Source organism: Gobius niger (genome assembly GCF_951799975.1).
Source record: "Gobius niger genome assembly, chromosome: 10".
Taxonomy (NCBI): domain Eukaryota; kingdom Metazoa; phylum Chordata; class Actinopteri; order Gobiiformes; family Gobiidae; genus Gobius; species Gobius niger.
In genome coordinates, this window is record NC_136861.1 from 35,754,813 (window position 1) to 35,782,640 (window position 27,828).

General features: G+C 43.5%; 2 protein-coding genes across 6 annotated transcripts; one reads left to right on the forward strand and one right to left on the reverse strand.

Moving 5' to 3' along the window:
• Positions 1-3,503: 3,503 nt before the first annotated feature.
• Positions 3,504-12,262, reverse strand: yipf2 (Yip1 domain family, member 2). The gene is made up of 9 exons (XM_079565358.1): positions 12,006-12,262; positions 11,817-11,882; positions 9,496-9,650; positions 9,345-9,425; positions 8,213-8,300; positions 7,937-8,053; positions 6,608-6,774; positions 6,354-6,536; positions 3,504-3,950 (listed from the first exon to the last, which is right to left on the reverse strand). Exons 2-9 carry the CDS (start codon positions 11,845-11,847, stop codon positions 3,849-3,851), a joined length of 924 nt encoding a protein of 307 aa, XP_079421484.1. The 5' UTR covers positions 11,848-11,882; positions 12,006-12,262; the 3' UTR covers positions 3,504-3,848.
• A 301-nt stretch (positions 12,263-12,563) lies between these two features.
• timm29 (translocase of inner mitochondrial membrane 29) lies at positions 12,564-17,065 on the forward strand. Of its 5 annotated transcripts, none has more exons than XM_079565139.1 (6): positions 12,564-12,815; positions 15,153-15,649; positions 15,869-16,300; positions 16,337-16,408; positions 16,625-16,728; positions 16,759-17,065. In XM_079565139.1, the coding sequence occupies exons 1-6, from the start codon at positions 12,698-12,700 to the stop codon at positions 16,838-16,840; spliced, it is 1,305 nt and encodes a 434-aa protein (XP_079421265.1). In that variant the 5' UTR covers positions 12,564-12,697; the 3' UTR covers positions 16,841-17,065. The 5 variants fall into 5 exon arrangements, with proteins under 5 accessions (XP_079421265.1, XP_079421266.1, XP_079421267.1 ...); XM_079565140.1 differs by lacking the exon at positions 16,337-16,408 and adding an exon at positions 16,445-16,480; XM_079565141.1 differs by having other exon boundaries at positions 15,869-16,084; positions 16,229-16,408.
• The last annotated feature ends 10,763 nt before the right edge of the window (positions 17,066-27,828 follow it).

Genomic DNA, 27,828 nt, shown 5'->3' on the forward strand with positions numbered 1-27,828 from the left:
TTGTCGCAAAAATGAACTGCTTTAGAAACCGTTAAGAATCCTACGCTGGAATATCCATCGGTCCGTCCCCGCTCCTCTTCTTCTTGGACTATCTGGAAAAAAATAACCGAAAAACGAGAAAAAAAAAACTCGCAACAGACTTTTCTAAGACTCGGGTCGATGCAGCGCTCCTGTGTCTACCTTTAACATATCACAGCCCACATCCTTCTTTTTTTGTTTGTTTTTTTTTGTCCCCAAATGCGCCCCCCGCCCCGTAGGTATCAAAAAAGGAAGCCCGGTCTTGGACTTGTATTGCATCGTCTCCTGTAGACTTTGAAAACACCGGACACATGGAACTGAAACGCGTTGTTGTAGGATTAACCCTTTTTTTTTTTTCTTTTTGGTTGTCTTTTCTTTTTGTTTTGTTTTATGTTTTTTGTTTTTTCTTTGACAAAAAAATGATTAAAAATGAACAAGTGAAATGTGCCGGAGACCGTGCTGGAGTCGGATATTGTTAAGTCTGTGGCCGTAGCAGCCGACAAATGTGTGATGAGTCTTTGTCTGTAGTAGAACCCCAGCCCCCCCCCAACGAAAACGTCTGTTTGTCTTTTCTGTGTAATAAGACGCTTGACCCAGTCTGACGTGGCCTCTTCTCATCAGCACCAAGCACCAGACCAGGGTTCAAGACCAGGGTTCGACTAGAACACTAGCCATTAAAGGGGCTAGATGCAAGTTAGCCATTTTATGCTCACTACTGCCACCTCAGGTCATACATGTAACTGCAGCTTCTATATTAAGCTCGTGCGTGACAATTCGGACCTGAATTAACCCCTTTCTGAGTGACAGTGCAGGATTTTAGACGCAGTTGTGGTGAACAGGTCTGAGCTCATTCTACACTTTAGGACAGGGCTGGAACGTGTAGGGGGAGGAAAATACTTAGTTTTAACATTTTTAAACTCCGTGTAGTCCCTTTAAAGGAACAGGCCACCGTTTTTACATACTGAGATATGTTCTTACCTTAGCTTTGACGAGTTCTTTAGGACCTGTCTGATCTTCACCCGTGCCTTCAGTCACGTAAACACAGCGCAGACGGCGTTAGCATTTAGCCTCTCCCTCTCTCCTCTATAGCTCCAAAACAGGTCAAGATAGAAGCTACCAAGCTCTTCCACGTTTTCCATATTTAAATATGGTTACGCGAAGTGTTCCACTACAAAGTATAATTACACAAAATTAAACAATGTGGATTTTCTAAGCGGATAAAAGGGGGAACTATATTGTAAGGCGTAATAATACCAGGAGTAGTTCGAAATTCGTGCAGTAATCTTCACTTTACTGTGCGGATGCCAAGCTACTCCTCGTATTATTACGCCTTACAATATAGTTCCCCCTTTTATCCATTTCGAAAATCCACATTGTTTAATTTTGTGTAATTATACTTTGTAGTGGAACACTTCACGTAACCATATTTAAACAGGTCAAGATAGAAGCTACCAAGCTCTTCCACGTTTTCCCTGTTTTGGAGCGAGAGAGGAAGAGGCTAAATGCTAACGCCGTCTGCGCTGTGTATACGTGACTGAAGGCACGGGTGAAGATCAGACAGGTCCTAAAGAACTCGTCACAGCTCAGGTAGGAACATATCTCAGTATGTAAAAACGGTGGCCTATTCCTTTTAAGCTTTCACATAGGACCCAATATTGGGATTTAACTATCAAGATTAAAGAATCTGTATTGTGCTATTTTAGCCATTCCAAAGTAAAGTATAGGCATTTACATGATATATTGTACCTCTACCACTATGGTGTACTCTTTTTTTTTGTGTGTGCGTGTGTATTTTCTGGAGGTATTTTCTGCAGTCCGATCAGTTCCGATCTAACTTTTGCAGTAGTAGAAATATAAACCTCACAGCAAAAAGTGAAGTTACTTGACAATGCAGTTATAATAATAATAATTCATTGGTTTTATATAGCGCTTTTCTGGACACTCAAAGACGCTTTACATTGCATTATTCATTCACTCCATACCTGGTGGTGGTAAAGCTACTATTGTAGCCACAGCTGCCCTGGGGTAGACCAGGCGAGGCAACCAGTCTGCGCCATCGGCCCCTCCGACCACCACCAACCACTCACTCACACATTACATTCACTAGGCTTCCTGGTGTTCCCAAACGGTCTTCCATCCAAGTACCCACCAGGCCCTTCTCTGCTGAGCTTCTGAGGTCTGACGGGATTGGGCAGAGCAAAGGCGGTATGGCCACTATAAGGAGTTGACATCTGCAACACAGATCCATAAATGGCTAACACGCGTTTTGACTCTCCACCGCTCTGGCCGCTCCATCATTGCTAGTTATAAAAGTTAATCCATTTTGATTCTGACGAAGGTTCACCAAACATCCATCAGTGAAGACAGTCACAGAAAACTCTTGGTGATAGTCGCTGAATCACGGAAAGAAATTCCAACTTCTGGCGAGTGTCCTCTTCTTTAGGAAGGTTGAATAAAGTCTGTCCCAAACCCAAACGCGCATTTTCGCCATGACATTAGTGTTTGGTAAGAAAAAAGAATAGGCGTCCAGAGTAGGTTAGAAAGAGCTCCTTCTTCACAACTTTCTGTGCAAACATGTCATGACGTCTGTTCAGACGCTCAGGGGGCGTGTGCGTTTTCACTGCGGGGGCAGCGCGGACGCGTGGCCACTTCCTCCATTTTTATTATTATTTTTTATTTCTTTCTTACAACAGAAATAATGAAAAAGCGGTTTTACAAATGAATATCCGGCCGTAGGGCATTACATTACAGACGTCGGGCTCCTCCTATTTGACACTGTGGGCCTTTCCAAAACCACTCCCTCCTCCCTCACCCTAACACTCAGTGTCGATTTTGCATGATTAAGGCCCTTTAAGGTAGACTTGATTGCTGGAAGAGCTACTGGACGTGGCTTAGTGGTTAGTGGCTGGAGACACCTGCCCTACAGAGACACTGTTGTTTTCGTCAATGAAGGCGATAACGATATAAATTTGTTGACGCACCTTTTTTTAAATGACGACAACGTAACAATAAGTTAAATACAGCTCTGTGGAGACTAAAACATAATGAGATGTTTGAGTTGAGTTTTTTTTTTTAATGAGATGAAACGGGAAAGTGGAGCGTGGACTTGCATGCAGCAGGCTGCGCTCTCCCCGTGCGCCGCTATAGTCAGCGTACGTCCTCCATGATGTTACAAGGACTCTTTCTTTTCTCAGGACAGTTTTAGATACTGTAGTGTATGAACGCTGGAAACATGTTGATGAACGAATGTGCAGACGGCGCTGTTGGTAAAAATAATAATCTGGAAGTGATGATCAGAGGACGATCATCATGATGTAACAGTTATAAACCCTGTGAATACTCTTGGAACTACAACACTGTCAATGGAAGCTCACTCATTTATTTCAAGGAAGTGTAGTGCTTACAAAAACTAAACAGTGCAGATCTGCAGATTGTCTAAAGTATAAAGGTTGTCTTTTGAAGTTAGCTAACATAACAACTTTTCACCGCATGGATGTTTTACCTTTTCTAGCCTTAACACAATGTATTTGTATCATATAGTCCTTGTGTCGCAACTTCAACACAAAATCTTACATTTTTGCCACTAAGATGTGGCAGATCTTCAGAAATGAGTCACAAAAATAAACTAAAGCAGGATATTTCCTATTTCTCCCATGTCGTTACTATTCTAACTTTTAAATTAAAGTAAAGAGCCTCAGCGTTACAGTAGAATGTTATTGCAGTTTTATCACAGTCCCTTCATTATAAATTAGAGCGCTCCACCTCAGCACAGAGCAGCAGTAGGAATAAAGTCTCTAGAGTCCTGGAGCCGAGTGAACCGTAGTCCGAGCTCAGTGGGTCTGGGCGTGGGTCTGGTTCTGGAGCTGGATCTGGACCGGGGCCGTGGTGGGGTGCAGCGGTGTCAACCGGGAGGCGGTCTGGAAGAAGTACATCTGCAAAACAGGTTATGAATGAGTGCCTTTCTCCGGTTCAGCTTTACCCAAAAACAGCCTACAGGCCAGGGGAAAGCTCAGACCTACCATACTGATCGTGACTTTATTTTAAAGCATATTTATCATGTTTTCGTAGTTTTTTTGTTGTGTTTTTTCTCATGTTTTGTTTTGTTTCTTCGCTTTTTGACACTTTTTAATTGTGTTATTGTTTCTTTTCTAGCACTTTTTTGTGGCTCCTTTTTTGCTTTTTCATTACTTTTTAATCATGTTTTTGTCTCTCTTTTGTTGGGTTTTCATCGCTGTTTTGACGCTTTGTTGAAGAAGCTTTTAGATCTGGGTAAAACCAAACTGAAGAAAATGTGCTCGGTTCAGGTGGGGGTTAAGAGGTTAAGTTAGAATCTAGCTAATATCTACCTTTAAAGGAATAGGCCACCGTTTTTACATACTGAGATATGCTCTTACCTCACTTTAGCCGGGTTAATATATCCCCGTCTGGTCTTTGTCCGTGCGCTCTGCCAGGCAAACGGAGCACATACGCAGCCTCTCCCACATGTCATATAGCTCCAAAAAAGCTCACGATAGAAGCTACCAAGCTCTTCCACGTGTTCCCTATTTAAATAAAGTTACGTGAAGTGTTTTCATGCGAAGTATATTTACACAGAAATGTAGCATGTCGATTTTATAAGCAGATAAAAAGGGGGACTATATTGTGAGGCGAAATGATACGAGGAGTAAAACGTCCGCGCAGTAACTCCTAAAGACTTCCCCCGCTCACTTCCGTCAATAACCTTTAGGAGTTACTGCGCGGACGTTTTACTCCTCGTATCATTACGCCTCACAATATAGTCCCCCTTTTTATTTGCTTATAAAATCGACATGTTACATTTCTGTGTAAATATACTTCGCATGAAAACGCTTCACGTAACTTTATTTAAATAGGGAACACGTGGAAGAGCTTGGTAGCTTCTATCGTGAGCTTTTTTGGAGCTATGTGACATGTGGGAGAGGCTGCGTATGTGCTCCGTTTGCATGACAGAGCGCACGGACAAAGACCAGACGGGGATATATTAACACGTCTAAAGTGAGGTAAGAACATATCTCAGTATGTAAAAACGGTGGCCTATTCCTTTAAAGTGGAACTTAACACTACAGTAAACATTTATTTTCTGTTGATGAACCACATAAGTGACATCAGAGGAGATCTGTCTATTGTTCCAGTCCAATTTTGGTGCAAACCAGTGTGATTTGCCCTTTTGCGTCTAAATTTGGGCTCCATGAGTTAATGATGGTTGTTTGGAGTGAATCAGACACTATGGAGGGGGCAGATCAACAACCAAAGTGGTGTCATTGGTCAAAGCCTCGGTAGTGTTTGCGCACACAGTGTGGAGCCAGGCTAATGGTCAGAATCACCTGGCTGGAGGTGATTCATTTAATTATTATGATTAAAACAGACTGGTCACGAACATTATTTTTTTTGTCATTGGTGTAAAAAACGAAGCACTAATGAAAGACACCATTTTGGAGTGATTCAGACACTATGCGCCCTGACCATGCACACCGGAGTAGGAGGACGTGCGTGTCCAAACTGATCAGCATCAGTTCAAAGCAGTTACTGAATGTAGCTCCACCTCATGACACTTATTTATCTTTTAGGACAGTGGATGTGGGCGAAGACCTGTGTGTTGAGCTGCACTTTAATCCTTAACCCCTGCCTTAACCTTGCGCATTTTCACCAGTTCAGCTTCACCAGTGTAACGCCTCATTTGAAAGCTGACTGCCAATGACGTCTATAGACGTCAATTAGGTTTTTCAATGGGAACAGCTGCAGCAAAGCCTTGAGCATGTCTGGTGTTAAAATCTTAGTTGTGTTGCCTAATGCTGAACTACAAGTTATTCATTAGTCACTAGGTGGCAGCATTGCTCTTTCGTTTTCTCAGCTTTTTGGTCAGAAAACAACATTTTGGGTGATTTCACCTACATTCTACGGACGATTACTAAAGAATGGAAAGACGTAGATGAAAGAAGAGAGTCTAATCTTTCTTTTGGTGGGTTTCGTGTTGACATAGACCCAGACCTAAATTTTCTGTGGGTCTTGAAAAAACAGTCAAAATCCTGAAAAACCTCTGGCAGTGGGGAGCTCTCTGATTTGAAAATGGCTGGCAGTCAATGAGTTAATCTAAACGGATCTTTTTCCTTGTGTTGTTGCGTCCCTTTTTTGAATTTTTTTCCATTGCCTTTTTCTGTTGCTCTTATGTGGCGTTTTTGCTGCTTTTTCGTCACATTTTTGTCACTTTTCAGTAATTCTTTGGTTACTTTTTTGGTTGCATTTTCATCCTGGTTTTCGTCAAGGTGGGGGTTAAGGGGTTAAACATGGGTGATGTATTTCTTCATCCTTCCACTGACCTTGCAGCCGACGGCCAGCAGGGTGTGCAGCACCACTATGGTCGCCACCGTGGCCACCGCCATGGGTTTGGTGTCCTCCCGAACCACCGGCCAGAACGTCAACACCAGCACAGAGCCCGAGATCACCATGGCGACGGCGATCAACGTCCAGCGCAGCCACTCGTACGGGATGATCCACAGAATCTGAACCACAATTTCAAAGTCCCTGTTTCGTTGTATAGAGAAACGGAGCGAGCGCGGCGTGTGGTACTCACCGAGGTGGGGATGTAGATGAAGAGGGAGTAACCGTAGACACACACGGTCTCCAGGAAGGAGTAGCCCCCCACCTGCCTCTCCACGCCCTGCCTCCAGGTCAGGAAGCCCCACAGGCTGGCGGGCACCAGCCAGGCGTAGAGGAAGATCACCACCGCCGCCACGCTCACTGAACGGCACGCAGACACCATGAGGTTAAAGGGACATTCTGTGTTCATTTAAAGCCACACTGTGGATCTAAACTAGGGGTCTCCAAGTACATTTTGCTGGGGGCCAAAATATATCGTGAGTGCATTGCCGGGGTCCATAAACAAAAGCTCCAGCAAAATATGTTTTGAATGGGAATATACTGTTGAGGAGACTCTTTTTCAATAAATGAATAATAATGAGCCTGACAGGACTGTAACCTGGGCTTACACTTGTGTTGCACTTAATACGCCTGTGTCATAAGTCTCTGTTACACAGTAGTCATTATTCATTCACTCAGCAAGCACCTGCCCAGGAGCAGACTGTCCATTTACCATGTGATTGTAATGTGTTGCTTATATCCTGATCTCTTCTTATGTCAGTGCCCTCTGCTGGACACCAGAGGGCACTGACTTTCTTTCTTTAAGCTGCCCCCTAGTGCCTGGAGTGATCATTCTGGTTATTTCTTTAAAAAAATCAGAACTCCCCACAAGAATGGGCTAGAGACTTACTTTTTTGAATGGATTGAATCATATCGCAGGCCGGCTTTGGCCCACGGGCCATCTGTTGGAGACCCCTGACCTAAACTGTCATAAAGCCCAAAGCGATGCCAAAGTGTGGTTCTACTTATGACCCTTATGGTGGTCCTGTAACTATGGTAACTGTAAACTGTTTTCGACTTAGCTTATGGCACATGAAACAACATGCTACATGTGCTAGTGTCGGTGAACGAGTGCCGTTTTTTGCTTCTACTGAACAATTTCTGATGGAAAAACATTGTGTGGACCTGATTTTGGCTCGACTTTATTTCTGTGTGATAAATATGAAAGAACTAAAAAGCTTTCTTCCCCCTGAGCTAGGCCACGCCCCTTGTATGATGCAATGCCGACTATGCCATATCTGTAGACTTAGGGTTAGGGTAATATCAGTCCCTTTGCTCCATCTGAGATAATGACATCATCAAATTCTTCATACACTTGTGACTGTACTGGTGTAAAACTATGATTATTGCTTATCGCAGCAGGGCTCCGTGAAAATATCTTTCCCCCAAACGCGCTTTTCTAAGGCACCCTCAGCACCCTGGGTTCCCACGCCCTTGTGTCACAGGTATTACCTCATCAAACTAAGTAGTCATTGGTCATTACCTCTGTGGAACTGCGGAGTGTAGTGATACTCGGGGTCTCCCATCTCTTTGAGGAAGGTGGACAGGTTCCCACTGATGGCCACGGTGAACACCAGCGTCACACAGATCCAGAAGGGACCTACAAACAACAACACAGCAAGCAGGGTTATCGCCAGGGTTGTGTTCAAAGTGACTTTATTGTGTTTGATTAGCCATGTGCGCTGGGAATTTAGAAGCTTTTAGATTAAGGTAAAACCGAACAGGAGAAAATGCGCTCTGTTAAGGCGGTGTCTCCTACCGTACAAATCTGGGTTACTCCGCAGATGGTGTTTGATAAAGTTGCGTCCCGGTAACGGCATCACTGAGCCTTTCACTCTGTCCAGGACCTGTTTCAATACAGATCTCTTGAGTAAACTATTACATACATAAATATACGTGTAAATAATCATTCCACATTATACAGAAACATATAGACACACACTGCAACATACAGAAAACAACAGAAATATGGATACATGGATTTTCATTGACATATTAGTCCCAAAGATTTTGTGGATTTTGGATATCTTGTTAAAGGTGAATTATGCAACTTTTTATGTGAGAAGAAAAAGTTGGTATCTGTGCGTATTGGACCTTAGTGACCCAGCGGCTGTATAAGTGGTCAGCATGGCGCCTTTACTTTCCATCACAGTGGTCTCTACAACGCTCCAGGATCAAAAAGCTACTTATTACTGAAAAGATCTGTAATAAAAATATATTTTGCCTTGTTTTCTGGGGTTCAAAGCTTAAAGCAGTACGAAGTAACTTGTTCACCATAATAAATCCTTTCTGTAGTCCCTCTGGGGGTAATACAAGTGTCACCGCAATTGCAACTTGACTTCCACCAGACCGGAGCCACCAATACGCACTAATAGAATCACGAAGAAGAAGCTAACAGACAAACGGGCAAAGCTAACTGCGGGCTAGCACCACTTTAAACAGTATTTAAAAAATATTTCCATTGTATAGTTGGATGTACAATATCCCTCTGTCCCTTTGTCTTTTCTGTCAGCGTAGTATTTACTCTCACAGACAATTAGGGGGAAGAGTTACATAGTACTGCTTTAATGAATCAAGCTATATTAAAAAAGAAAAAAAAATCTAAATATTGGACTTTTGATTACAAACAATGAAAGAAGAAGCCATTAAATGAATATGTTGTGGTCCACACTCAACCCTAGGTTTGTATAAAAGGGTCATTTTTCAGGGTCATTGTCACAGAGATCACTTTTTGTTTTTTTCCACAAATGTGAGTTAACAAAATTTGTTCCACTACTAGGGAAAAAAAATGATACGATGCCTTTTAGCACTAATTTAGTGTCTGTAGGAGCTACTAAAGTGGAGATGTTGTTGCAAGAGTGTAATAACTGACATTAAACATTTAAACCCACCTGCAGAGTGTCCACATTAAAGAAAGACTGGTAGTACTCGAATGTCCAGAATCCTCCGCTGGCTTTCTTCCCTCCCAAGAGCTATGAAACACAGCACGTGTTCAGGAAGACTTACTATGACAATGTTGGAATATCAAGAATCTCCCCCGACCTCCGAGCTCTCCTGCTCTGCCTCCTCCTCGTCAGACAGGTCCAGCTTCACCTCCTCGCTGCCGCCCCCTGCTGGCAGACCGTGGTTCGACGAAGACACGCTCAGAGTGGTGGCCCCGGGGTCTGAAGACAGCAGATCGGCCGCTTCTTCGAACTCTGCTCGGAGAAAAACACGTGGACCGGGACATTCTGTGAACTCGCTGACAAGCCTCAAGTGCCAAACAAGATAAGTTTAACAATCATTTATTTTTATTTGGTCGGGGGGAAAAAAACAAGCAAAAGATTGTGGTCTATGTCAGGTGTGGATAGTGTCAGGGGAATACTATAGGCCCAAAGTGGGGGTCGCAAGGCCTTGGGTGGGGGTCCCCAGATGATTTCAAGATGTAATGAAAAGAAAATTGCTACTGTTTTAAGTATATTTTTGAATGTATAACAGCGTATAATTTGTGAAAACCATTCAAATGCTTAAAACAAACTTTTCAAATACATATTAAAGGGGGGGTATTATGCAAAATCGACTTTTTCAAGCTTTACATCATGTTATTATGTCACTCCCTCATTAAAAACATGCCTGAAGTGTTGCCTTGCCACATTCTCGTATTTTTGAGTAATCTGTAAAAACTCTGATGGCGGCCATTTTAGGGATAGGTTTGCCTGAGTCCTCCTAGGAACGCCCCCACCTCCTGGAGACGCCTCCGAGCTTTGGTCACCAGCCGAGTAACCAACCACTGCTCCTCAGCAGAACCCCCTCCCCACTGATGCCACAGACAGCGTGTGGAGGGGGCGTGTCGGGAAGGGTCAGAGGTTCTTAAAGAGACAGAGGCCTATTTCAAGACATTCACTGCAGCCATTTTGAGAGAGACATTTTATACAAGGCAGTTATTCTACTTTACTGCATTTACAGACCAACAGAAGGTTTGGTCATCATTGTAGTGTGATATAGACTGGTGATATGTGACTGAAAAAAGCAGAATACCCCCTCTTTAAAATGTTTTTCCTTGAAGTAGCATACAACGCAATAACTTTATACAATGGGGGTCCCGAGTTGTTTACGTGTCAACTTTTGGGGTCCCCAGCCAAAAAAGTTTGAATCCGCTTCTTCAATTCAGCTTTACCCAAATCAAAAAGCTTCTTGACTGGATGAGCTTGTAGCCTAGTGTAACGCCTCATTTGAAAGCTAAGACCCTTGTTGTACTTTTTAATGTTTTTTGTCACTTTTTCGTCACTTTTTGCAAAAAAAAAATGGTTGCATTCATGATGCTAGTGATGTGCCGATCGTGTCGGGGCTTCGAAGCGTGTGCAGAGTAATCTAGAGGAGTGTCTATTGAAGCTCGTATCGATGCGTGTATTGATCACGTGTGTGGCGGCGTTCGAAGCCTCGGGAAGAGGCCGTACCACGTGACAGATTCAGGAAATGATTCGCGGGTTTGAAGCGCGATTCAAAACAAAAGCGACAGTGACATTTTGTGTATTTGGGTTGGACATAAACAAAGTAACACAAGCACATTTTCCATCACAACTCGCAAATTTAGTCTTTCAGCCCCACCATTTATTGTAAGCACTCAGCGTGTTATACATGTTAGACCTGTCCCTTTTTAAATCCAGATTAAAGACTCATCTTTTCAAACTTGCTTTAAATACTTAGAGCTCACTGAATTGTGTCCAGGTTATAAACATTTGGAGTTTTTGTTTTTATCTTTCTGTGAAGCACTTTGGTCCTCCTGGTGTTGTTGTAAAGTGCTATATAAAGACACTTTTAATGATTGATTGATTCATTTCTTGTCCACATGATGGCGTAATGGAGCAAATAAAGCACCTTGATGCTTCCATGTGTGATGCAATTGGCTGTGAGGCTTCAATGCTTCATGGGGCTTCATCTTGCCATCACTACTTGATGCTTTTTTGCTGCTTTTCATCACTTTTTTGTCCCCTTTTTGTTGCATTTTTGTCATGTTTTAATTGTTTTTTTGTGACTTTTTGGTTTGTTGCGTTTTTTTGGTTTTCATCCTCGTTTACGCCGCTATTTAGACTCTGTTATTGAAGAAGCTTTTAGATTTGGGTAACGCCGAACTGGAAATATTCACAAAAATATTCCACGTACAACAAAACAATAGTTTCAAAAGCAAAGAAGTTAAAAAATGATATTTATTATAATATAAGGTACTACATTTCCGCTGCTCCTGTATATGCTGAAGGGTTAACAGTAAAGAAAGCCTGTCTCATATTTAAATGGGGAGCCAGTTTCTTCCTGAGGGTAAGTATGTAATGTTTGTAGCCGACTGTTCCGGGAGCACAGGTCACAAACAAAGGCAGGAGTCTTACCTTGGAATTGTAGATCATTTGGACTCGCCATAGCCTTGGTGGACGAACAGCTACCTCATCCAGGATCTGAAAAATCTATAAAACAAAAGAGCAACATCATACATTATTGCTCTCATCAGAATCGAACATTTCCATGCAGATTCTAGCCTCGTCAGCTCTGTTTTAACGGGAAAGATTGAAAAGAAGTACCTGTCCGCCGCAGGATAAGGCGATGAGGACAGCTTTGTGACAGCTGGCCTCCCTGACCAGTCCGCGCGTGCTACTGCATGGATTAAACCGGTCTGGAGGCAAATCCCCGCTCACTGCTGTGGTTATTCAAGCCTCACAGAAAACAAAACAAAAAGGCAGATATATCAGGGCGGAAAAAAGAAGTTGCTAAGCTATATTTCCAGCGTGTCCGTGACTTGTCAGACTCTAGTTCCGGTACACGTCACCGCGTAAACAAAGACGTCACGTGGGTACTGTCAAACTATTTATTTACGGTTTTATTGATTAATCGTCTTTGATTGTTTCTATTATTATTTTTGTATTTCTAGTCATAGTTGCTGTGCATATGTCTCATTGTTGTTGTTTTATTTTTATTTTTATTTTTTTTATCAACCTGGAAGTTTAGTTTCTTATTGTTTTACTGTGTCGTAAAAAACACTATTTAGCCAAAAGTATTTTTAATTTTAATACATTTTTTATACATGTATTTTTATATTATATACGCATTTATTCTATTGTTCATAATCCCATTTTCTGCACCGCGTCGATTGTTTCTGGTCGGAAAACTAAAGCGGGAGGACCCGGGTCGCCATTTTGGCTCCATGTGAGGCTGCGGGGTCGCTAACTGGGATCACTGGTTATGAAGGTGACCGCGGTGGATAAATTCAGCTGAAATGGCCTCGTTTCGTGCGGTGAGGAGAGCGCTTTGCACCGCGGCAGAAGCGACGGCAGCCCCGGCCCCCGCCCCGGCCCCCGCGGGCCGATGGGAGAGGCTGAAGGCCAGCAAAGCCGGTGAGAAAAGTCGCTGTCATGTGGACCCGTGTGACTGTACTGTCATTTCCCAGATCCTGAAAGTAGCAGTGTTCATTTTGACAACACATTTTTATTTAGTTTCAGTCTTAGTCTTTTGGCAAAAATGTAATTCAATTTTAGTCCAGATTTAGTCAAAAAAAATATCTTCGATTGTAGTGTAGTTTGAGTCTAGACTAAAATTGCAAGTAGATTTAGACGACTTTGCATTGATAATATTCTTTATAATCATGTTTAATCTTGTTCCTCTGCTTCATGGAGCTGCTCCACATGAACAAAGCTCAGAGCTGATCCTTTAACAGAGAATTTACATGATCTGAGGCTCTTTCAGACGCTCAATAGAAGTTTGGATGATTTTAGTCTCTCCTTTTCATTTTTAATTAGTCTTATTTTAGTCGACTAAAATATCTAGACATTTAAGTCACAGTTTTGTGACTTTTAATTTAGTTTTAGTCCAACTTTAGTCGTCAAAAATATCACTTTGACTCAAATTCAGACTGGTAGATTTCCTTTTTGACCTTAAACAGTTGACCCTTGCTAGCCACTTTGACTTGTTTATTTAAAGAGGGGGTATTCTGCTTTTTTCAGTCACACAGCACCAGTCTATATCACACTACAATGATGACCAAACCTTCTGTTGGTCTGTAAATGCAGTAAATCAGAATAACTGCCTTGTATAGAATGTCTCTCTCAAAATGGCTGTAGTGAATGTCTTGAAATAGGCCTCTGTCTCTTTAAGAACCTCTGAGCCTTTCCGACACGCCCCCTCCACACGCTGTCTGTGGCATCAGTGGGGAGGGGGTTCTGCTGAGGAGCAGTGGTTGGTTACTCGGCTGGTGACGAAAGCTCGGAGGCGTCTCCAGGAGGTGGGGGCGTTCCTAGGAGGACTCAGGCAAACCTATCCCTAAAATGGCCGCCATCAGAGTTTTTACAGATTACTCAAGAATAGGCAACACTTCAGGCATGTTTTTAATGAGGGAATGACAGAATAACAAATGATGATGATGCAAAGCTTGAAAAAGCCGATTTTGCATAATACCCCCCCTTTAAGTAACACAGAGATGTGATTTTGTACAAGAGAATTGAACATTGTAAACCTTGTTCTTAGCCTCATTACACCATGATTCATGTTGTATCATAGAGATTAATTTTCATATTACACCAATAGGTTTTGCTTATATTTAAATAAGACAAAATGTCCCAACCAATGAAATGGAGGCTTGTAAGATTTGGAAAAGACTCGACACAGTGTCTTGATAAATCAAGCTTTGCCTTTAATTGTTTAACTTTTGTGAATGACAAGATATTTTCTACAGCTATGGATAATCTGATAACCGGGCTCATTGATCAGGCTCTTATGCAACGTCTGTGTAATAGTGAAGGCCTTGTTTTCACTCCACGATGAAAAGACTAAGTTTAGGAAGAGATGGAGAGGTGAGGAAAGCATTTCTTGGATATGTAGGATCTCGAGGAGGAGCTGTTTGGGAGCTGCTGATGTTGTGGTGCTAAATAGAGCACTGTTGTTCCGATACCAGTTCTTCCCATCCGATCCGATACTTGGGTTCAGAGTAGTCGCCAATACCAAGTTTTAACATCCAATCACAAGTTCAACACAAATTGTGTGGAGACGGTGAGCACTTTCAAGCACCTCGGCACAATCTTAGACGCCCAGATCAACTGCCAAAGCGAAGCCGAGGGTGTGAACAAAAACTCTCTCAGCGACTGGACCTCATGAGGAAACCCAGCAGTATCAGGGACGGGGTCAGCCCACACATCCCAGAGTCTGTGTACAAATGGACTGATGAGAGTGACATTCCACAATCACATGACCTGTAGAACAACAAACAGAGTGAACAGGGTGGTGTCGGTGAGCTCAAAGATTGTGGGGAGACCTCAGAGGCTTCTGAGTGAGCTGTACAAGGAGAGGACACTGACCAAAGCACTGGCTATTGCCTCTGACTCCGCTCACCCTCTGAACCCGCAGTTTGAGCTTCTAAACTCTAAGGGGCGATAGAGTTCCACTGGCTACAAAGGCTGTGTGAAATCTCACTTTTTTTTGTCACATTTTGGTCACTTTCGTTGCTCTTTAGTGGCCTTTTTTCAGTTGTTGATGCTTTTTTTCCCCCTCTCTTTTCTGTTTTCTATTTTTACGCTTTTTTTTTGGGTAAGGCCAAATTGGAAAAAATATGCTCTGTTCCGGTGGGGTTTAAGAGGTGAAATGCTTTGACTATTTCAAACTTGGCGCTCTTATGGTTAGAAGACAAATCGGTGTCTTTCCTTTTTGTTTATTAATGCTTTTCTCGTCCCTCCTTCTCCCAGGAGTCTGGTCCCGCAGCCTGCTGTCCGACTACAAAGAGGCCTGTAAGGAGGTCGTGGTGGGGGCCCGGGACCGCCCCCTCAAGGCCTCCGTTTACGTGGGTCTCCTGGGTGGGGCCTACGCCTGCTTCACCACCAAACCCGACCAGTCGTCCTTCCAGGCGGCGCTGCTGGACCGCTCCAACCAGCTGGCCCTGCTCTCGCCCTGGATCCGCAACGCCGGCTCCGACCTCCACGTGCAGAACCTGGTGAAGCTCCGGAACCACGGCTGCCTGCGCCACCTCAGCCTGGGCCTCTTCTCCCTGGCGTACAGCGCGGACCACGACCCCGAGAGCGCCCTGTACGAGGCCAGCTGCTCCAACCTGTCGGTGCCCTGGAGGGAGCTGCCCGGGCGCGTGCTGGACGTCGGCTTCGCGGGGCGGTGGTGGGTCCTGGAGAAGAAGATGGAGGATTTCGACGTGAACGAGGCGGAGTATAAGCAGCTGCCCGCTCACATGCAGGTAACGGATCTCCCACTGTCACGTTTGAATGAGAAGAAATGATGGTGTAATCAGTGCTTTGTGAAACGTTGAGTTTAGGGCAACTATGGGGAGGCACAACACTCGGGGAACTTGTCAGACCCTGGAGTAATGAGTCGGATCGGGACTCAACATCAACATTTTTTTTAAAACTATTAACCAGTAACTAACCAGTAATCCTTTTGACACCCGTCCATATAGGCTACGGCGCCCCCTAGTGTGCAGGAGGTGGAGCGGAACGAGCGGCTGCACAAAGAGTCGTGGCTGCCGATCCCGGTCCAGGAGGAGGAGATGGGAGAGAGGGCGGCGGACGGAAAGGAGGACACGCAAGTCAAGGCTGTGGACATGCTGGACGAGACACCTGTGATGGAGACTGGTCAGATAGTTGAGACAGTAGACACAAATGTGGACGGTCCGGTAGTTGAGACAGTAGACACAAATGTGGCCTTTGATTTTGTGGAAACATTAGACACAAATGTGGACAGTCCGGTAGCTGAGACAGTAGAAACAAATGTGGCCTTTGAGGTCATGGAAACATTGGACACAAATGTGGACAGTCAGGTACTTGAGACAATAGACACAAATGTGGACAGTCAGAAAGTTGAGACAGTAGAAACAAATGTGGACGGTCAGGTAGTTGAGACATTAGACTCAAATGTGGCCTTTGAGTTTGTGGAAACATTAGAAACAAATGTGGACAGTCAGGTACTTGAGACAGTAGACACAAATGTGGCCTTTGAGGTCATGGAAACATTAGAAACAAATGTGGACAGTCAGAAAGTTGAGACATTAGACGCCAATGTGGACTTTGAGGTCATGGAAACATTAGACACAAATGTGGACAGTCAGAAAGTTGAGACATTAGACGCCAACGTGGACTTTGAGGTCTTGGAGACATTAGACACAAATGTGGACAGTCAGAAAGTTGAGACATTAGACGCCAACGTGGACTTTGAGGTCTTGGAGACATTAGACACAAATGTGGACAGCCATGTTGCGGAGACGGCGGACACCAATGAACAAGCGAAGAATGGGGACATGAAGGAGGAGACACTTGTGATGGACATCATAGACACAAATGTGGACCCTCGGGTGGTGGAGGCAGTGGACATACAGGAGGACAAGGTCAATGAGGAGGTGGTACTTGAGGCAAAAAGTACAGTACAGGATTGAAAATGTTTTCATATTCCTATTAAGAACTCAACTTTATTCCAAACTCATGTGATATTTGATCATGGTTTGAAAATACAACTGCAAATGTGTTCACAAGTTGGGCTTACATCGGATTCTACAAAATCTAATCATTGGTTGTAACATCATGTAATGTTGCATTTTCTCGGTGTACTATAGAAGCTGTATGAGTATGGAGCTATTATTGTTTCAAAACGATTTGTGTGTGTGTGTAAACACACACACAAAAGTGAGTGTTGTACGTTCATATGTGTTTGGGCATGTGAAATAAATTTTTCTGCATGCGTCATTTGATTTTTAGGATTTAAAATTCATTATTGGTTCTTCTACACATGCTTCAAGTTTCCATGGTGACAGGCCAATCTGCCCGTGTCATTGGTGTCTATACTTTTCATGTTGTCACACCGGGGCTTTGGCAGCACATGCGTGTATTAAATAAATAATATTAGTGCTATGATATGCAAAAACGGTGTTCACAGATTTGTGACTTCAGTAAACACTGCCACACCCCAAAACTAACTGTATTCCTGGAAGTAAACGACACAAGCAACTTTGATTACAGATGATTGAACATGTACAAATCTTTTAGGGACAATAGTAGCTCCGTAGAGTTCCATCTTGGTTCTGGCTACCAGCAGGTTTTCTTTTTCTATGTTATCTGCTCAAACCTTGTTGCTTTGCTTAAAAAAATTACTCATTTCCACCTCAACCAAAAATGTTCCTAACAAATCTAATAAAGAAATCTGTTTCCTAAATGACTGTTTTCTGTTTTACTGTGGGGAAGGCCAATGAATTACCATTGAATATTCTAGTCTAGCATTAAAGTTGGTCAAATAATTAATATAAGCTGAATATATATACAATTTATTTACTTACATACATACACACACACACACACACACACACACACAATAAAAACCTATATATTTGACACAGTAAAGCTGACTCCAGTCTGTAGGATTTGCAGTGTGGCAGTGTAGCAGCAGGGGGAGCAATACTTCCAGAAGAGTGAATGAAGTGAGAGCTGAAGGCTGTGTCAGCAGTTTTAAAGGGCTGCATCTAAAGAGTGTCAGTAAGAATCCTCCTTATCGTTGACCCGAACGTTTGTCATCATCAGCCGTGACAAGGAGCATCCAAATGTGTCAGAGCAGTTAGGAGGGTTTTGGGAAAGGAGCTGTGAGGCTTCCTATAATACTTCCTATAGCAGAGGACCCTCATGATGTTCCTCTTCAGCCCATAAGGAGGTGAGAACAATCCCACAAGCCACCGCTGCCTCACAAAGGTTTAAGAACGGCCGATCTCTGCACGAGTATGAAATGATTTGGAAAGTTTTGGAGCAGCTGAAGCTCCTGTTCCAAACTGCAAAAGGTCAACCTCATGACGTCGGCCCCAAAGGTTAAGGAAAAGGAGAAAGGAGCTAACTTGATACATTCCAGAGGCAGCCTTAGCCTCCTCTGCCCTAAATCCTACCTCCTCTGTCCCCTACATCCTCACCTTCTCTGCCCTACATCCTCACCTCCTCTGTCCCCTACATCCTTACCTCCTCTGTCCTACATCCTTACCTCCTCTGTCCTACATCCTCACCTCCTCTGTCCCCTACATCCTCACCTTCTCTGCCCTACATCCTCACCTCCTCTGCCCTACATCCTTACCTCCTCTGTCCTACATCCTTACCTCCTCTGCCCTAAATCCTACCTCCTCTGTCCCCTACATCCTCACCTTCTCTGCCCTACATCCTCACCTCCTCTGTCCCCTACATCCTTACCTCCTCTGTCCTACATCCTTACCTCCTCTGTCCTACATCCTCACCTCCTCTGTCCCCTACATCCTCACCTTCTCTGCCCTACATCCTCACCTCCTCTGCCCTACATCCTTACCTCCTCTGTCCTACATCCTTACCTCCTCTGCCCTAAATCCTACCTCCTCTGTCCCCTACATCCTCACCTTCTCTGCCCTACATCCTCACCTCCTCTGCCCTACATCCTCACCTCCTCTGTCCCCTACATCCTTACCTCCTCTGTCCCCTACATCCTTACCTCCTCTGTCCTACATCCTCACCTCCTCTGCCCTACATCCTCACCTCCTCTGTCCCCTACATCCTTACCTCCTCTGTCCTACATCCTTACCTCCTCTGTCCCCTACATCCTCACCTCCTCTGTCCCCTACATCCTTACCTCCTCTGTCCTACATCCTTACCTCCTCTGTCCCCTACATCCTTACCTCCTCTGTCCCCTACATCCTCACCTCCTCTGCCCTACATCCTCACCTCCTCTGTCCCCTACATCCTCACCTCCTCTGCCCTACATCCTCACCTCCTCTGTCCCCTACATCCTTACCTCCTCTGCCCTACATCCTCACCTCCTCTGTCCCCTACATCCTTACCTCCTCTGTCCTACATCCTCACCTCCTCTGTCCCCCACATCCTTACCTCCTCTGCCCTACATCCTCACCTCCTCTGTCCCCTACATCCTTACCTCCTCTGTCCTACATCCTTACCTCCTCTGTCCCCTACATCCTCACCTCCTCTGTCCCCTACATCCTTACCTCCTCTGTCCTACATCCTTACCTCCTCTGCCCTAAATCCTACCTCCTCTGTCCCCTACATCCTCACCTCCTCTGTCCCCTACATCCTTACCTCCTCTGCCCTAAATCCTACCTCCTCTGTCCCCTACATCCTTACCTCCTCTGTCCCCTACATCCTTACCTCCTCTGCCCTACATCCTTACCTCCTCTGTCCCCTACATCCTTACCTCTTAGCCCCCGCTTTCCCCTACATCCTTACCTCCTCTGTCCCCTACATCCTTACCTCCTCTGTCCCCTACATCCTTACCTCTTAGCCCCCGCTTTCCCCTACATCCTCACCTCCTCTGTCCCCTACATCCTTACCTCCTCTGCCCTAAATCCTACCTCCTCTGTCCCCTACATCCTTACCTCCTCTGTCCTACATCCTTACCTCCTCTGTCCTACATCCTTACCTCCTCTGCCCTACATCCTTACCTCCTCTGTCCCCTACATCCTTACCTCCTCTGTCCTACATCCTTACCTCCTCTGTCCCCTACATCCTTACCTCCTCTGTCCTACATCCTCACCTCCTCTGCCCTACATCCTCACCTCCTCTGTCCCCTACATCCTTACCTCCTCTGTCCTACATCCTTACCTCCTCTGCCCTACATCCTTACCTCCTCTTTCCCCTGCATCCTCACCTCCTCTGCCCTACATCCTCTGTCCCCTACATCCTGACCTCCTCTGCCCTACATCCTTACATCCTAGCCTCCTCCATCCAATACATCCTCACCTCCTAGCCTCCTCTGTCCCCTACATCCTTACCTCTTAGCCTCCTCTTTCCCTTACATCCTAGCCTCCTCCATCCAATACATCCTCACCTCCTAGCCTCCTCTGTCCCCTACATCCTTACCTCTTAGCCTCCTCTTTCCCGTACATCCTTACCTCCTAGCCTCCTCTTTCCCGTACATCCTTACCTCCTAGCCTCCTCTTTCCCGTACATCCTTACCTCCTAGCCTCCTCTTTCCCGTACATCCTTACCTCCTAGCCTCCTCTTTCCCGTACATCCTTACCTCCTAGCCTCCTCTGCCCTACATCCTCACCTCCTAGCCTCCTCTGTCCCCTATCCTTACCTCTTAGCCTCCTCTTTCCCGTACATCCTTACCTCCTAGCTTTTTATGTCCCCGAGATCCTCACCTCTAAGCCTCCTCTGCCCTACATCCTTACCTCCTAGCCTCCTCTGCCCCTACATTGTTACCTCCTAGCCTCCTGTGACCTCTTCGCTCCCTCCTTCCTGTCCCTCCCCCCTCTGCTCTCCGCTCCAAGGGTCAGCGAGGACATTCAGTCAAATGTGGGTTGTGAAGAAAAATAAACAGTCTTCACCACTCAGCACTTTCAAACCGAGCAATGGATGAAATATTAATGCTTACAAAATATCGATGTTTGGGTGAGTTTTGTCGACCCAATTCCATGTCATTATCCTAAAAAACAAATTCCATCTTAAACACGCAGACAGCGGCAGACACAAACAAGTGCAGGCTCCTGTCTCACAGCATTCTTGTCTTCAGTTTGCCTGAGCTCAAAATAGATGGTATGTAGAATTGCCTTGTCCTGTTTATACAATCATTCACTCAATAACGAATCAATAATCAAGACAGAAACAGGACAAATGGTGGGGGTGGGTCTTAACTGGGAATCTCAGGCGTTTCTCATTAATAGCAGATTAAACACATGCAGAGGGCCTTCAGACCACTAGGGGCAGTGACAACTTTCACAACAAATACATTTTAGACATACGCAAACCTTTAGCTATTTCCCATGTTATAATGTAGTTCCCTTGTCAAAAACAGATCTGGAGAATCATTTCACCTCAATCACATAATAATCACAACATCCTGTTGGCTTTGGTCAGTTCTTCTTCTACTGCTGAATCGATTCAATCTGACGTTTGTTGCGCCATAAAATAGCATGCCGTTTGCTAAAAAGGCTAGCTTGCATCTCTTGTGTTATAGTTCGCATAACTGAAATCATAGAAATGCCTTATCAGAGCAAAGCTATCTGAGCTTGTTCCTACAAATGCTGGCATTTTGTCAGCCTTCGAATCCCGGACCAGTTCATATTGAAAGTTCTACCCTCATACATAGGAAAGACAGGCGCAATACTAAAGATAGGGAGGTTTCTATATTATTAACATATTAGACGATTATCCAGCCCCACAAAAAGCAGAGACTTAACTCAGTTAGAATTTGTGTTAGCATTTAGCTCAGATGACATTTTTTTACGCTTATTTCTATCTAAAGTGAAATCTCAAAAGGTCATTAAAGGAATAGGCCACCGTTTTTACATACTGAGATATGTTAATAAGTAAGTAGTAATACCAGGAGTAGTTTGGCATCCGCACAGTAAAGTGAAGATTAATTCGCAGTAAAGTGAAGATTACTGCGCAGATTTCCAACTACTCCTGGTATTATTACGCCTTACAATATAGTTCCCCCTTTTATCCGCTTAGAGAATCCACATTGTTTAATTTTGTGTAATTATACTTTGTAGTGGAACACTTCACGTAACCATATTTAAATATGGAAAACGTGGAAGAGCTTGGTAGCTTCTATCTTGACCTGTTTTGGAGCTATAGAGGAGAGAGGGAGAGGCTAAATGCTAACGCTGTCTGCGCTGTGTTTACGTGACTGAAGGCACGGGTGAAGATCAGACAGGTCCTAAAGAACTCTTCAAAGCTAAGGTAAGAACATATCTCAGTATGTAAAAACGGTGGCCTGTTCCTTTAATGATTTCTGACTCTGAATGTGGTCGATTGGTTGGCAACAGCTGAAAAGATCTGGACTGTTCATAATTTGCAGTGTTTAATGGCTAATGCTAATGGCTATAGGAAAAATACTTGAAAGACAAAAGTTGCCCAGACTAGCTGATTTGCAAACTGTCTCCGTGTGTTAGGTTCGAACAACACTTCTACTTTTTGGTTCGCATGTTGCTGGCCAAAAAATGTAGCTTGTATCTCTTGTGTGATAGTTAGCATACTGTTGGCTAAAATGGCTAGCTCATGTCTCTTGCGTGATAGGTAGCATGCCGTTGGCTAAAACGGCGAGTTTGTGTCTCTTGCGTGATAGTTAGCATGCAGTTGGCTAAAACGGCTAGCGCGTGTCTCTTGTGTGATAGGTAGCTGATGGGTAGTTGGCTTAGTAAAGTTATCGATGCTCAAGTACTTACTAGTATGTTTATAAGTGATAATTATGTGTATGTTGTATCTTTAGCTTTATTTGAGGGAAACCTGAAACAAACGGCCTCACAGCGATGATTTGATTTCCAGGCTGAGAGTATCCTTCTTTTTACATATACATTTCCACAATAAGATTCCCTCTCGAGCCAGGACTCCCTTGAAAAAGAGATGCTGAATCATGACCATTGAGATTTACACAGGGTAAAACAAAACAATTTTTCTGCTGCTTTAGATTCACCAACTGAGGTCATGAAGTGGTCACTGTGAAAATAAATGACGAAGTTTTACCCCGCATTTCTAACTGCTTTCACTTGTAATCCAGTTGAAAAACAAAATGGTGGGGTAGAAAGTTCGGATACAGGCCCTGGTAACTTTCCACCACTGCATTAATGTTCTGCATATACTCCTTATTTGGATGACGACTTTTTGCTTCTATTTGACTACATTTTTCTGTACCATTACCATGACATGAGAAACTATTTTGGCAACTCTACCAACCTTTTACGATGAGAAAGTCGAAAAAGTCCAGACAGTGATCCCTGAAGAAATGACACCGTGTTGTTTTCCCACATTCATAATTGTGTTTAAGAATGCGTTCAGCTGCAGTGGCCTATTTATAGAGCAACTGTCTGTTTATTTTTGGCACTTCCTGAAGCCTCCCTGTGGATGGCACCAATACGGCAGATCATCAGCGCTCCACCACAGACCAGCAGGTGAAATGTCTCAGTAAAAAGGAGCAGGGGATTATGGGCTGTGTAAGGGAGCTGCACGATTACCTCTATCGCGTCGATATTGAGGTGTTGAGCTACTGCAGTAACCTAACCACAAGGGTTTTATTTTATTTTCCCTGATTTTGTTTGTGTGATAGACAGGTCTGCATATTATTAAGTTGTGTCTAATTGTAACAAATACAGCAGATTTTTAATGTAAATATGAGGCGGATTTTCACAATACAAGCAGTGTTTCACAGCTTGTGATTCAGAAAACGCTTTGAACCAGGCGAGCAGGTAAAGAAAAAGAGTATGAGAGATCTAAGCACGTTTACTTGAGGATGATTAAAGGATGTTTTTCTGACAACTTCTTGAAATGCCTCTTTGTCTCTCGCAGATTTGTATCTTCTTGCTGTATGAAGCAGTTTTTGCAGCTCAACACTCAATTGCATGAAAAATATAACATAGGCCAAAGCTATAGTCAATTTGTTTTTTAGTCAAACTTGTGCAGCCCTACTGTGCAGTTAAGAATCATTAAATGAAAGTTTGATAATTGTGAGACTTACAGTGGGTTGCATAAGCATCCGCCCCTTTAACTTGTTGATATTTTGCCACACTATGGACCAGAAATATATTGAATTGAAATTTCATGTGAACGACACACTAAATAACACACAATCGTGAAGTGAAATTAAATTCATACATGATTTAGAAAAGCTGAAAAGTGGGATGTGCCTAAGGCCCCCGTTTCCTTTTAACAGTTGTCATAGACTGCACTAATCTGACCTTCATGAAGAGTGGCTAGAAGAAGCCATTTCTAAAAGAAAACACCAAACAGAACTTCTATTGGTTTTCTTTTAAAAATGCCTCTCTGCCAGATTTGTGCAGTGTACGACTAATAGTTGTTCTGTGGAGAGTTTCCCCCACCTGAGCTGTGTCTCTCTGCAGTTCATCCAGGGTCATCAGAGGCTTCTTGGTAACAGCTGTGGTCAGTGCTGTCTTTGTTCGGTCAGTAAGTTTAGGAGGACGGCCGGGTCTTGGTCGGTTTGCAGTGATGGATGGTGTATTTAACTGTACTTTGAGAGATGTTCAAAGCTTTGTAAATCTTTTTATAACCTAACCCAGCTTTATACTTCTCAATAACTTTATCCTGGACCTGTCTGGTGTGTTCTTGGACTTCATGATGCTTCTGCTCCACAATAGTCTCTAACAGACCTCTGAGACCATCACAGAGCAGCTGTGTTTGAACTGACATTAGATTGCACACATTGAGACTCTATTTAGTCATTGGGTCAACATGTGATTGTTCAGAAATGATCAAGAAACTTCTGAAGGCAATTGGTTGCACTAAAAGGAAAGGGGGCCTGTACTTTTGCACATCACACTTTTCAGTTTTTTAATCATGTATAAATTTCACTTTAGTTTATTTGATTTATTTGGGCTGCAAGGTCACAGATAGAGTCTTTATATTTGTAGCAACAATATTCCCAAAAGGAGTAGGCGGAAGATAACTTATACCCCCTCATACATTAACAAAACATAGCTGTTGACATTCATTTCATTTCATTGATACAATTCATAGTAGATGATGACTACAGTAATGTCCATATGCATACGATCACTTTGTTAAGATGCAAACATACAACAGTTTGGGTCATGGTTTGTCAGTGGCGTATTGGTCTAATATTGCTTTTTTACATTTATGTTTGAATTGATCAAATGAGGTGCTAACCTTAAGTTCCTCATCCTGGTCATTCCACAGATCTGCCTCCTTCAGTCAGGAACAGACTCTTTAAGGAGGTGCGGACCAGTTGTTTTTTAAGGTTCATTTTCCTCTAAGTTCTTTCATCTCTGTTGCTGCTCATCTTCCGAATATTTGAAGGAAGTCGAGTATGTTTGACTTAATACATTATCAGGAGAGTTTAGAATTTGATATAATTCTCTACTTTAAATGCATGCGACTTTGGAAAAAGAGGGTTTGTGTGATCCCAAAACCCTGCTTCATGGACAATTCTCAGAGCTTTTTTCTGGAGTATGATAAGAGTGTTTATATCTTTTTATAAGCATTTCCCCAGACTTCAATACCATAACTTATATGAGGCAATACAAGAGAATTAAAGAGTATATAGGGATTTACTATCTAATATATGTTTTACTTTACCTATTAGTGCAATGCTCTTGGCTAGTCTTCATTTTATATTAGCTATGTGGGATCTCCAACTAAAATTTTGATCCAGCACGACTCCCAAAAAACTATATTTGCCTACTTGTTCAATCCCTTCATTATTTATGGTAATTTGTATGTGCCCATCAGTTTTCTTATCTCCAAAAAACATTAGTTTAGTTTTCTTTGAGTTCAGAGATAATGTATCTGTGTTGAACCATTGTTTAATCCTATGAAGTTCGATGTTCACCTCAACATCAGCTGCTGTCGATTCTTTCCTGAAAACAGGAGTGTGGTATCATCTGCAAATAGTACCATTTTTGTTTTCTTTGACACTTCACATAAGTCATTTATGTAAGGCAAGAACAACTTTGGACCTAGTATTGACCCCTGAGGTACTTGCCTGGCCTGCCTTTCTGTTCAAAAGAAGAACCGTCTGGGATTTTACCCGAAATGGTCAATCAAACGTACTCTTCCAAAACATTAAAGATGGCGGCGCGGCGACCAATACACTGTTTTCTTCTGCTCTTTCGTCTGTTTTAAATCATTTGGAAAGAGCCCCTAAAACCGAAAGAAACAGTGTTCGAAGCGTTCCTCATAAAAAGGGCGTTTGTTAAAAGGCTTCCTGCCGCTTGTTACTGCGACGTATCCAGCGTTGATTCCGTCTGTCAGTCAGCTCAAATCGCTGAGATCACGCTCGCTCCCAGACTACAGGTCTTTGAAATATCTTTGAAAAAGGATGTAGTTTGGCAGGCCAGGAAACTGAGGTACACCGGATGAAATGTGTCTCGGAGCAGATTTGGACACCGATATGAACAAATTGCTGCCTTTCACCACTGCAAGGGAATACCTCGCACCATTTTGTTCCAATTTCTGAAGTAAAATATTGTGGTCTATTGTACTGAATGCTTTTTGTAAGTCAATAAAAAATTGCTAATGAAAAGTCCTTACTAGTAACTTCTTCAACCAAGTCAATCAATGCAAGAGTTGTGGATCAGCCATTTCTAAAGCCATACTGACCGTTGTGTAATAGACTGAGTCAGTTTTTCCAATATTTTCGAAAATTGAAACAACAAAGAGATTGGTCTGTAGTTATTAAATACATGCTTATCATTATACATTGCGGACTTAAATATTGGAATTACCTTTACAGTTTTCATTTTAGTTGGAAATGTGGCTTTTAGAAAGGAGAGATTGCATATGTGCTCTAAGGGCTTTACAATTTCATTAAAGGGGGGGGTATTATGCCAAATCGACTTTTTCAAGCTTTACATCATGTTATTATGTCATTCCCTCATTAAAAACATGCCTGAAGTGTTGCCCTGGCACATTCACGTATTTTTGAGTAATCTGTAAAAACTCTGATGGCGGCCATTTTAGGGATAGGTTTGCCTGAGTCCTCCTAGGAACGCCCCCACCTCCTGGAGACGCCTCCGAGCTTTCGTCACCAGCCGAGTAACCAACCACTGCTCCTCAGCAGTACCCCCTCCCCACTGATGCCACAGACAGCGTGTGGAGGGGGCGTGTCGGAAAGGGTCAGAGGTTCTTAAAGAGACAGAGGCCTATTTCAAGACATTCACTACAGCCATTTTGAGAGAGACATTTTATACAAGGCAGTTATTCTAATTTACTGCATTTACAGACCAACAGAAGGTTTGTCATCATTGTATTGTGATATAGACTGGTGCTATGTGACTGAAAAAAGCACAACACCCCCTCTTTAATAACACTAAACTAAACTTACACAGTATTTAATATTTCTTTTTCATTGACTGGAGCAAGGAAGAACAACATCCAGAAATTTCATTAAGAGTTTTTTTTTCAAACCCGGGACTTTCGAGCTGTGAAGCACAACGGCTAATTGCTGTGCCACAGTGCTGCCCTATAAGTGGATATATAGATGGATGGATGGATGGATGGATGGACTGACTTTTGGAGGCCCTCTGGGACCCTGAGCTGCTGCTTAGTCCGCTTGTAGACTGAAGGGTGGATAGACAATCCAGAGAGATCAAGGGTTGATAGAAAGAGTGAAGCTGCCTAAGTACAGCAGCAGTCAGCTTCATCGAGGCTAAACGAGTACTCCTCCAGATCTAAACACGATCTTAACTTGCTATTTAGGCGTTTCTGCTTCCTGTGACATTGCTGCAGGATGCTGGCCTCAGCCCTGACCCTCGCCCCAGTCAGACACTCGGCTTCAGGAGGAAAGGCCAGAGGGTGAGGGGGTTGGGTGGGGATGGGTCTGTCTGGACACCATGTTGACCTCATTGACCACTGCCCGACCAGACACCGAGCGACTGAGCCTCTCGATCGATACGTAACCAAGGAGCAGAGAGGTGCAGCCGGGTGGGGGAAGAGCACG

What these genes read in the sequence shown, in the direction of transcription:
- timm29 (XM_079565138.1), top strand. Translation starts at nt 12,698, where the DNA reads ATGGCCTCGTTTCGTGCGGTGAGGAGAGCGCTTTGCACCGCGGCAGAA. An exon ending in GCTGAAGGCCAGCAAAGCCG is followed by an intron (nt 12,816 to 15,152) that starts GTGAGAAAAGTC and finishes TCCTTCTCCCAG; the next exon opens with GAGTCTGGTCCCGCAGCCTG. An exon ending in AAGGAGGAGACACTTGTGAT is followed by an intron (nt 16,729 to 16,758) that starts GGACATCATAGA and finishes TGTGGACCCTCG; the next exon opens with GGTGGTGGAGGCAGTGGACA.
- yipf2 (XM_079565358.1), bottom strand. Translation starts at nt 11,847, where the DNA reads ATGGCGAGTCCAAATGATCTACAATTCCAAG. An exon ending in TTAATGTGGACACTCTGCAG is followed by an intron (nt 8,301 to 9,344) that starts GTGGGTTTAAAT and finishes GTATTGAAACAG; the next exon opens with GTCCTGGACAGAGTGAAAGG. An exon ending in TCATCTACATCCCCACCTCG is followed by an intron (nt 6,537 to 6,607) that starts GTGAGTACCACA and finishes ATTGTGGTTCAG; the next exon opens with ATTCTGTGGATCATCCCGTA.